At 36.8% G+C, this 11,829-nt stretch overlaps 1 protein-coding gene across 1 annotated transcript; it reads left to right on the top strand.

The window, feature by feature from the left end:
• Positions 1-9,510: 9,510 nt before the first annotated feature.
• Positions 9,511-10,005, top strand: MS3_00008244 (uncharacterized protein; the record flags this gene model as incomplete). The annotated part of the gene is made up of 2 exons (XM_012945578.2): positions 9,511-9,622; positions 9,674-10,005. 2 exons carry the CDS (start codon positions 9,511-9,513, stop codon positions 10,003-10,005), a joined length of 444 nt encoding a protein of 147 aa, XP_012801032.2.
• Positions 10,006-11,829: the final 1,824 nt, after the last annotated feature.

Below are 11,829 nucleotides of genomic sequence, written 5' to 3'. Positions count from 1 at the left end.
TGTTGAAGTGATTTTCTTTTCACACACGTTGATAGTATTAGTCTGAGGGGGTAGGGTAGGCCTCAACATACAGAATGAAATAACCAGGATTCTAAAATACAACAGTGAGCACCAACCAAACCACACTTGGTGGAGTTCCGGAAGATGTAGGAAATCACGTACCTAGGCGATATCATCTATAGGCATTGGGAATCTGCAGATGTGAAAGAACGGATTGGTGGAGGAATGGAAACGTTCCTACAGTTAAAAAACATCTGGAATTCAGAACAGCTGTCAGAATTTTCAATAACAAATGTTACGACACCAAATTCATAGAAGTAGTTACTTCAATGCTAGGAACATATAAAAGAAAGGTTGTGTATAAAGATATTATACAGGAAGGAAGAATTAGTTCGTAGAAAGAAAAGTATAAAGTAATTTTAATCTCATGGTTCAAGGGAAGACAAAGAGTGCATACACCTGTATCATTGTGATCCGTTCTGATCCATGTCACACATCCAACCATTGGTCACAATAGTCACGCGGACTGCAACCAAGTAGTCTGAGTCTAACAACATAGCTCAGACTAGAAGTTAGTGATTTCAAGGACTGATTCCACGTTTTGATTCGGTCGCCACTTGCTTCCGACCACCTCCAACACTAATTAGGATTGCGCGCCGTGGATTTTCGAATATGTGTATTTCGTACAATCGTGATTGGAAAGCGAAGCAAAACTAGATGACGCGCAATAGAGAAGGCGAGTGAGTCAAGTGTGAATCTATATTTATAGTCGAACAAAAATAAGTTACAGACATGTGATGAGTAAGATAAGAAATGCACTCACATACGCTTACATAGAAACAGTCAAGGTTAATAAGCGACAGGGTAAAATGTGGTTTGAGAAGAATAGATAAACTGATCTATCCAGAGGCTCGGACAACCTACGTGGGCTTGAAATAGTATCAGCCCCTACAGGTTACGCAGGGAAATCCATCGCAGCTTCAATGGTCTGTCTACATGAGTTTCCTCTAAACGCAAGTTAATTGATTTCTAAACAAAAGTTTAAGGTCTCGACGGACTCACTGGTACTCAATAATCATCCTGATACAGTTGTGTTCCATTCTAGCTAACCAAAAAGTACTAAAATTTGATAGTCGGGATGCTAGCATATTGTGAGTTGACGCCATGACTTATCGTGATTTCGTTGTCAAGTTTCTGGTTTGTTAATTCGATTTAAACAGCGGTGAGTTTTTAATAATATGTTGTGTATGGAGAGTTTTTAATATTGGAGATAGGTATTTGAAGAGAAGGTATGCAGGAGAAATAAAAGCTCGGGAAATCAAGTTTCTTCTGTCCCACGTCCTCCGAATGGCAGTGAGAAAGAAACGCCTAGAAAGCCTAGTCGCAAGCCCAGGTCTTTTTCTAGCAGGAAAGCAAAAACACAAATACTCAAGTTATCGATAGTCATCCAGAGCCCCTCAATGTGTGTAAAGCGACTGTGATCCCTACTCCAATGAAAGTTGATGGATGGGTACAGATCAAGAATAAGAAATGATGTAATGTTGCTAAAGAAAAGACATTCCCCCAAACAGTAGCAGAGAAATTGAAGACTGACCATAGTGACAGGTCAGTTGTCTTTCATTGAGCCAAGGAGAGTGAAAGCTCAGAACCTAGAACTCGTTTCCAGAATGACACTGAGTTTATAAAAAAGCTACTAAACCAGCTAATGCCTCAGGATATATCTAAAGTCACTTTGCTAAGTTTTTATATACAAGGCAGCCAAATAGCCTTAATACAGAATCAAGTCCATGGCTGCTAAAAGTAGTATTGAGATCTCCCAACGTAAGGGGCCTTAATACTACAGAATGGACGTAAACTGGAGAGGTCAATGGTTTTTGTCCGTAAAGACTCGCCGATCGCAGACCGCATAAAAGACGATAAGCTGAAAAAGAGCTGAAACTAGGGTCAGAAGCTGACAAGAAGGACCTTGGAATTAAAAATTTTCGGATGTGTTGAGGTTTCGACAAAGAATGATGACGAAGCCACTTTGGGTGCATCGTGAAGCAATTAAGTCGGTCTTCCGTTCTGTTGCATAAATGCCTGGAGCTCGCTCAACAAGAGATCGGAGCTAAATGCACAGATAAACTCTACCAATCCAGATGCAATCGCAGTCACGGAAACTTGATAGTTTCGCATTAGGAATAGCCAACAGAACCTAGAAGTATAAGGGAGGAACAGTAGCTATTCATCAGAAATAATATCCCATATTACCGCTATTGATAACATATCCCATGAAAGTGTGATGCTCGAATTAGTTAGTTGCCGCTTGAAATGGAAAGGGCAAGAACTGCTGATTGATTTGGTCTGTTGCAGTCCAATCTGTGAGGTAAATGAGGCCTTGCTGGACAGTCTCAACACTTGGTGATCAAGTGGTCGACGTTAAATTTTAGGAGGCTTTAATGGACATACAGTGGGCTTGAAAAATCTGAGGACTGAATTGTCACAAAATTCTTTCGAACAAAAACTAGTTGCTGAGGTTATCATATATGCCCTAGTGCAACATGTGGAAGAAGCGACTAGGTGCGGCCCGGACTCTGAATCACTCTATAGCGGTAAATAAATCCCCAAAATAAATAGCTCTGTAAACCTTCGACATTGGATGCTGACCACATCAGTTTTAATGGAATCGCCTAGCTGATGAAGGCGCCCGGTCATGTATCCGCACCAGATGACGAGTAGGAATGTTGTGGTCAACTTCTCGTGTAATCGCTAGCCAGTCTAGATCAGTCGATCCTCGATATATTGAGAGCCTATCAAATATATCTTCGAACCTCCTCGCTTCTGTTTTTTGATTTCATTTTGTGGGTACGATTCATAGTAGGAGGTGTTACTGGTCAAAGAGTTGTCAAACCCCAAATGCCTGTGGCATCCTCAATCCTTACTAGATCTCATACAAACCCATTATGAGAATGACTTCACAAACTCCACTATATGTCATCCCTGGACAGAAATGATTATGCAGATCCAGCCTTTGATTTCCATTTGGATGTCAATAACGAAGATATGTCATACCAAGCTAGACCAACCATCTGGAGAACAAATATAAAAAATTATTATGCACTCGGCATCTTCAGTAGATTACACAATGGAACCGGAGTCCCCCATTGAAACGGCTTGGTATGTGTTCGGAAATTCGTGCATAAAGTCACTGCACCGCACATCCCTTGAACTACACTAAAGTGTCCGAGAAACTCTTCACTGTGGTTCAGTAGAGAGGTTTGTAATTGCGTTAATTCCTAACCACACGATCCTTGAAGCTGAACATATAACTGCTGAGAAGCTTGACATTCAACATGTAACACTTGGAGGAGGTCAGTAAGGGCAAACACAGGAACAATGATTTCGAACGGCATGACTTGGCCGTGAAGGCGTAGTCACTCTGTCTAAAACCTGTCGCGTTCTGTGTTGAATATATTACACTCTACTCAGTCCAAATGTGTTGGATGTTATATCTCTGATTTTTGCAATAGGAAGATTCAGTGTAGACAATTGTGTGACGTTCACGTAAGATCTTATAGATTAGGTTTTCACATCATAGCGTATCTACAATTTAAGGGTTAGGTTTATTATCATTGTAGCAAAGGCAAATGTACCAATAACGAATTGATAAGATCGATTAAAGATGCTCAACCTGACATTAAGTCTCCTGTCCACTTTATCGATTGATTTGTACTTATGTTGAATCATTTTTTTATTATTCTGTTGATTTATGCCCACGTGTATTATCGTGTTGTGAATTGATTAGTACTCGATGCTAATAACTGATAATTTATGTTTATGAATAGCTATAGTGGTTCATTAACAACCTTTAAAAGTACTTACCTGCTTTAGTGAAATAGGTTTGTTAAAGCATCAACCACTGGTAAATATGGCCCTTAGTCGACGTAGTCGAAGACTGGATATTTATCTGGATCTAATTTTTCATCTTGTTTTCCCATTTAACACCTTAATCTATTTTAACCTATGGTCTATCCCTGAATATCTTTTCTTCTGAACACTGCCTGCCCAATTTTCGAGTTCTCTTTTCAAGATTTGTAGATTAGATTTTTACATCATGACATCTGCAATTTTGAGGTTAGGTTTATTATTATAGAAGCAAAGACAAATGTACCAATGATGAATATAGATCATAGTTCTACATGTCTTCAACCTTCTCAGTAAAAGGAGAAGAACGTGGGAGAAATTTAGGTTACTTGATACTGGCGAGACGAAATCTCAACATCGGGATGCTCGGAATATTTGTGCCTTGACTCTCCGCAAGTGCAGATACTTGTACAAAGAAAAGCTTTTTAAAGAGTCTACAGAATACTATAAACACTTATACTGTGTTGGACCAGACAATATATGAACCGAAAACTGATAATAGAGTTATTAAGTACAAGTAATATTGTCAATATATTTAAGTTAAATGTTATAAACACAAAAAAATGAGGGACGTTACTAAATTCAGCAAGGTTGGTGCTTGTTCTGATTGAGTCTGGTTCCAAAAGTCCAAAATTATAGATGATTGATGGTTCCAGTAAGTTTGATTAATTCCCCAGTGGTATAATCCAACGTAGATTATGGTATATTCCGATTGCAGTCTATAAATGTAGACGGTATTCAAGTTAGAGTTCAGTTAACGCAATCACTAGATAATGTAGAACGAGAAGTATGTGTGCAACAATGTATTTGTTAGCAGTCAACAGTGTGTCATGCTATGAATTTACACAACGGAAGGAAAGTGTGTTCACGGTCATACACTTAAACAACACGTACAATCATTTAATGATAAATGTACATGGAGTGAAAAATTGACAAAATAAATGCAAATAACATCAAAAACTATTTACAAAATAAGCTCATCAGGCATATCTCCACATAGCTCCCACCGGAGTGTCCGGGGGTAAGACTGGTTATAATAGCAACAAAAAAATTTGTAAGGATATGGTATATACATGTATGCAAAAATATTATTTACAGTAATAACCAACAAAAAATATGGAGATGTGTATGACATGCACATTAGTAATATACGATGTGTTATTGTGTAAAAGTAGCATTGATGTAGCATAGCAATAACAACCACAAAAGGAATGAAAATACGGTTATTCAAAGTTCTGGTTTCCTAATAATAGTAATAATAATAATAATGTGCAAAACTGTTAATAAACCCACAAAAATTTTCTCTTTTAAAAAAAACTGACAAAACGAGTAATTGTGGAAAAATATGATTAATTATATACACGTTTTCAAAAAATCTAGTAGATTTTATTGAGAAATCGGGTGAATTTGTAGCGTGGCCTCGAGTTGCGTTTGACTATGAACACCGCTACAGAGAAACACGTACCAAATGAATCCATAAAATCCCCCGGAAGCCAAATATCAGAAAACAGTTAATGGATCAAATCGAGATCTATTTGCTGGTGATCTCGTGGTATCGAAAGGATACCGAGATCGTGCCAGGATACAAGCTTGGTTACTGAGCGTAACCGAATTCGCGCGAGGCCACAATCAAAGTGTAAGAATAATAATAATGGATGCTTTTAGCACAGTTAAACAAAGAGCACATTAAACAAGCACAGGTACAATTGGTTATAATAATAATAATTGTTTTCAATAAACCAATCGTGTTCTCGTGATAAAAGTGAGTCACTACAAATTTAACAGTGTAGTGCATCGATAATTGTTTGTTCTGATTTTTTGTATTCGGCAAAATGTACATAGCGTTTGGGTTTCTTTACAGTCCTGCCTGAACGTGCTAAACAAGCACGTTTGGTACTCGGTTTTTCATCCCCCTCTGCTCAAGTAGTGATTGATGGGAGGGGTTGATTAAGTGCCGTGTTATCTTCTTTGTCTAGTTGAGCTACGTAGAAAGCAGGTTTTTTCCTATCAATAGCGATGGCCTCCTTCTTTCCGCACTTGTTCATTATGAAGTGTTTGTTTGTTCTTTTAATAACTTGATATGGTCCGTCGTAAGGTTGTTTCAGTGGCTTTTTAACAGCGTCAACTCGAACGAAGACAAATTTGCATGTTTCTAGGTTTTTGTCGAGTTGTATTTGATTATTATGTTCTCGCGGCGGTATTGCTTTGATTCTTTGCAATGATTGTGGTAGTTGGTTAGCAAAACGACTTGGATCAGTTGGTACTGATGTGTCTGGGTCCACTCATTGGCCTGATAACGTAAGAGTTGTGCCGTAAACTAGTTCAGCGACTGTGCAACCTATATCTTCCTTTATGGTTGAACGGATTCCTAGGAGTACGAGTGGTAATGCGTCTCTCCACTTTGATGTATCATCGTGTGCCATCAGCGAGCTTTTTAATTGGCGGTGAAACCTTTCGAACAGACCATTAGCTGCTGGATGATAGGCTGTTGTTTTGATGTGGTTCACACCCAGAAGTTTTGTGAATTCCTGAAATAGGATAGACTGTAACTGGGGATCACGGTCTGTAGTGACGATGGATGGTACTCCGTATTTTGATATCCAACGCTCAAGGGATGCGGCGGTTACTGTCTCTGCAGAGGTATAGGTAATAGGAAATGCTATGGCCCATCTTGTGAACCGGTCCACTGCAGTGAGGATATGCGTGAATGAATTTGGTGGTGGCAGTGGACCGACTATGTCTGGATGAATGTGTTGGAAGCGTTTTTCTGGCAGAAAGAACTTCCCAACGGGACTGATTGTATGTTTCTGGATTTTGCTGCGTTGACATTGTATACAGCTTCGGGTCCATCGTTTTATATCTGAGTTAATTTTCGGCCACACGAAACCTTCAGTAATCAATTTAGTGGTGGCTCTGATTCCTCGATATGAAAGTTCGTGCAGTTGTCGAAATACTTGATATCTGCAGGCTTGAAGGACGAAGAGGCGATTGATGCTCGTTGGAACATCACAAATAATAGATGCGTTATTAACAGTTTTCTACGCAAAACACTTCAGGTCCGTTGGCCAGACACTATTAGCAACAACCTACTGTGGGAGAGAACAAACAAGATCCCAACGGAGGAAGAAATCGGGAAGCGCTGGAAATGGGTTTTCATTCCGACGGTGGATTGTGTCACTTTTTGAATATCAATGTATTAAATAATGATTTATACAAACAAGGTCCTTCATCTATCTAATTGACTGAAAAGCAAAGTGTAACCTTTGAAACTTTCAACGTCTATTTTATTTTATTTCTATTCATCTTAATATATGAAGTCTGCTTATGTTCGTATTTATATTTATTACCGTTATTAATATCATTATTGGTCCCTCGACACATAAGATATTCTCTTCATCTCTACTATTCCTCCTAAACATATTTTATTCGTAAACATCCAAAGTTTATAAATAATAACAAATTATCTTATGTTACACTTCAATAAATCTACTTCTCTGATTCGTTTTATCTTCACCATATATATATATATAACACAGTAATTGATATTTGATTATCCTTTGGAACTAATTGTGAATTTTATAGCATCATTCTTAATCATTATTATTATTACTCAAACTGTTTATACTAATATCCGGCTTCACTCTGTATACGATTACATAAATCTACATGGTATTTATCCGAGTGCATTAAAAAGTTGTTTTTTTTTCTTAATTGATGGTTTACTTCAGAGGTTGATATGCATTACACGATTATTATGATTATTATCATGATTGAACCCTTTCACTAAATGTTCATTTCTTTTCCCTCTCTCTTTTCCCTTCTAAATAAATATTATTCTTAAGTTTGCGAGGTTTCTCATTAAGACAATAACTTGTGTTACATTTAACTTGTCAAACTCGTTTCATCTTCACTATGCATCTTCACTATGACTCATACACATTGATAATTGGTTATCCTTTTCACTTAATAATTGAGACTTTTATAGCATCACTCCAAACTATGACTGCACAAACATTCATATTCTAGTGTCATAACTTACTGCAATTATAAGTTATTTTTTCTTAATTATTTTTTATTTTAATTCTTGTTACCAATTTGACGATACATACATAGTCGTTTATTCTTGTTCTGTGTTCATAAACACGCTTATTAAACGATTTGCGTATTTCACGTCTCCTTTATTTCTCTTGCCTCATTTTCTCCTTTTCCTTCTTTCAACTCCATTCAATATTCCTCTCAATTACACAGAACCTGATTTATTATTATCCTATTATTATTATTATCATCATCATTATTCTGTTTTCCAAATATGGCAAATATAATCCTAACATTATTGAAACTTGTGTATTATTGCATGTTTGAGGAAACCCGAAATGGTTTCTTCACAACACCTATGTACCCATAAGATGTTTGTGAATAATAATAATAATAATAATAATAATAATAACACATTGATGAAAGCACCGAACTACGTCGCAAGACACTTCCCAAAGCAATAAATAGCTAATCAGATGTACATGATACAGTTAGTTAACCTCCATTTAATTTTTGTGAAATATAAAATGAGATGAAACAATGATGAGTCATTTGAGTATCAAGAGGCCTAACATTCGATCGTTCATATGAATTTCATAGTTGGATATATAATAGTAAATAAAAAAATTGATCTGTAAGACAAGGTAGTTTGGTCATTGAAGCAAATTAACGACAATAAGGATAGCAATTACTTCTTTTTCGCAAGCAGGATAGAAGTTAGTTACTACTTTAATGTAGCCATGTCAACTATAGTTATAATTACTACATTTAAACATTTGTATAATTTATTGATTTATTATATATCCAACTGTAAATCTCATAAGAACGATCGAATGTTAAGCCTCAAATGACTCAAATGATTCATCATTGTTTAATCTCATTTTATATTTTACAAAAAATAAATGGAGAATAACTAACTGGATCATGTACATCTGATTAACTATTTTTTGCTGCTTACTGATTTTCATTGAATGCCTAATAAATGTGATGACGTAAACTATTGAATTTAATAATGCCCGGAAACTCTGAACAAATTTTAATATAATATAATATAATGCCGAACTTGACTCTGTTTGATAATGGATTGATTTGTGGTTTAAAAATGCTTATAACTTTATTGACAATAATGTTGTATAGTATGGTTGTGAGGTCCGTGATGAAACATGAGTTTCGTTGACTGTAGTAAGATGTACCTTTCTGAGCAAAGAGATACAAAACTGAAGTATTGGATATTATTTGCAACATTATCATTTGTACATTTAAAACACACAAAGTATTTTAATTGAGAAGATATTAAAATGCCTGTAGCTAAACTATAAAGGTGATTTCTGTTAAATATCAACGTTAAATCAGCTGTGATAGCGAGCTGAAAATCCGCCTATCAACCATATAAACATCTGAATAAAGGCCTTTTTGGGAAATACAAGGTGAACACAAAATCAAGACTTCAAATATCCGACATGTCGGTAAGTGATTACAATCAAATAAAAATAATATCAGGTATCATTTGACACACTCATGCTAAGATTTTTAACTAGAACTGGAATATACCATCTAACTAAACACCGAAACATGTCTTCATCGTCATCAACAACCTTAACACCGATACCAGTAACATTACAACAAATCAGTCTTCATTCATCATCAATAAATAATAGTCTATTGAATTCTGTAGGACGTGATCGTAAACATTGTAAATTTATACCACATTCTAAAAAAGACGATAAATATTGAGGATGTCGGCGTATAAGTGATGAAGCAGCCAAACGGTCACGTGAAAAACGTCGACAAAATGATATTCTCATGGAATGTCGTATTAATCAATTACAAATACAATATCATAAATTACATCATGAATTAATAGAGTTGAAATTACGTTTTAATATACCATTAAATGATGAAGATAAAAAATTTATGGAGAATCATTCGTCAACGTTAGATGATACACAATATAATGTATATAATGGACACCATGGTCATCAACATCATAATAATAGTGATGGAGAATTGAGATTATCCGAAATGAATTGTCATATGATGTCAAAAACAAAGTCAAGAAATGATTGATTGTCGATGGATGATTCACAACATGAAATGTTATTAAAAAGTGATCAATTATCATCAGTATCACCAAAACCACCGCCATTATTACCACGGTCGCCTACAACAACAACGATGTTGATGACAATGACGACAGCAACAGCGGACTCTCCCCGCTCTCGGCCGTACCAGGGCATTCTTGTCTTTAAGTGGCTAATATATGTTGTAAAATATTCCATTGTCTAAAAAGTCCATTGCAGTAAATGAAATATTAGATAATTGTTTCTCCTAACCACATATGAATATGACCGTAGGTTTAGTTATCTACAACTAGTCAACTGATTCTACGATAGCTCACTAGTGATGATCTACTTCAAGATGTTTCTGAAGTTCTAGTGAGTAGTGTTTGGTAGAGTTCTGTCAGGTTGGCAATTGAGACAGTTATCACCAGTGGAATTGTATTACCCTCTTACTACATCGTAAATTGATCGGAGTTCAAATTGTATCGTTGAACACTAGCCAAGTGGTTTTGGGAGTTTTGCGTTCATTCACAAGCTTTTTGTAAGCAATGATGGGTAGTGGCTAGCAGTGGAATCCAGGACGCGCGTTTCGTCCTGTTTAGGACTCGTCAGCTGGATGTACCTGCAGTTAATTGCCACCTGGAGTGGATTGAAGTTTACCATAAAATGTGATACAAAAAATATGTCCAACGGGAGACCTCAATAAGACACTTTAGTCACTAGATTCCTAACTTTGTAAAACTGATCATCTTCACATGAAAGATACTTCAAATGCCTGGCTTAATTTCTTTTCAGCTTTTACTGATGCAACCATTTGAATAATCCATAATACAACATCACATTTTACTAGTAATCATGGTGTCGGAAGTAACTTCCTGTTCTACCAATCCTCTCGTCCTACAATCGCAAGTTTGCTGATCAGTCCCAGGAACTAAACCGCTACCTATCGAAAGTGTAAACCCGTTCTAGCGAGGGACTCCTGTAGTGACCTACTTTTATAAAGAGAACGCGATTGGTTTAACGGAAACAATTATTATCATAACCAATTGTACCAGTGATTGTTTTACTTTGGTTGTTTGTTTAACTGTGCTAAAGACATCCATTATTCTTCCATTCTTCCTTCCGTCGGTTGTGAACTTGCGCGAACTTACTTTTGCTCAGTATTTATTTATTTGAACACATATATATTGGTGCAGAAGTTCGCCAAATATATATGCGCCACACAAAACAATGAGAATTTAAGAAAAAATGTGGAACGTAAAAAAATTTTTTTTTGTTTTAAAAAAAACAATAATAAGGAGATTGGTGTAAGGGAGTGTAGTAATAATCATAGTCATAATGGGGGAACGGAAAGGTACAATCAGAACAAATCTTTCAGTCAAGGAAGAAACAACCACTTTTATGAAGAAAGTAAAAGGTTACAGCAGGATCGCCACTGGCTTCTATTCTGAGCCATATCTCATAACGTCTCTAGCCATTGTGTAGCACCATCTCTCGGACCCCAACCAGGGAGTCGTGAAGGACCGACACAAGCCAGTCCTTTGCAGCTTTCTTTCATGCCACGACACCATGTCATGCACTGACCACCTCTCCGCTTCTTCCAACCAGTCCCAGAGTCGGCAAATAATGCACGACGTGGAATTCTCTGAGACGACATTCGTAGAACATGTCCAAGCCACCGAAGTCGGTGTTTCAAGATGGTGACACCAATTGAATTATCATCTCTGCACACGAACACACGATGCCGAACCTCTGCATTACTGACATGGTGTTGCCACTGAATGTCAGCAATCCTTCGGAGACAACGATGATCGAACTCAGAAAGTCGTCT

Source organism: Schistosoma haematobium, chromosome 6 (assembly GCF_000699445.3).
Source record: "Schistosoma haematobium chromosome 6, whole genome shotgun sequence".
NCBI classification, from domain to species: domain Eukaryota; kingdom Metazoa; phylum Platyhelminthes; class Trematoda; order Strigeidida; family Schistosomatidae; genus Schistosoma; species Schistosoma haematobium.
Note: the sequence above shows the minus strand (reverse complement) of the source record. Positions and strands in the feature narration are given on the sequence as shown.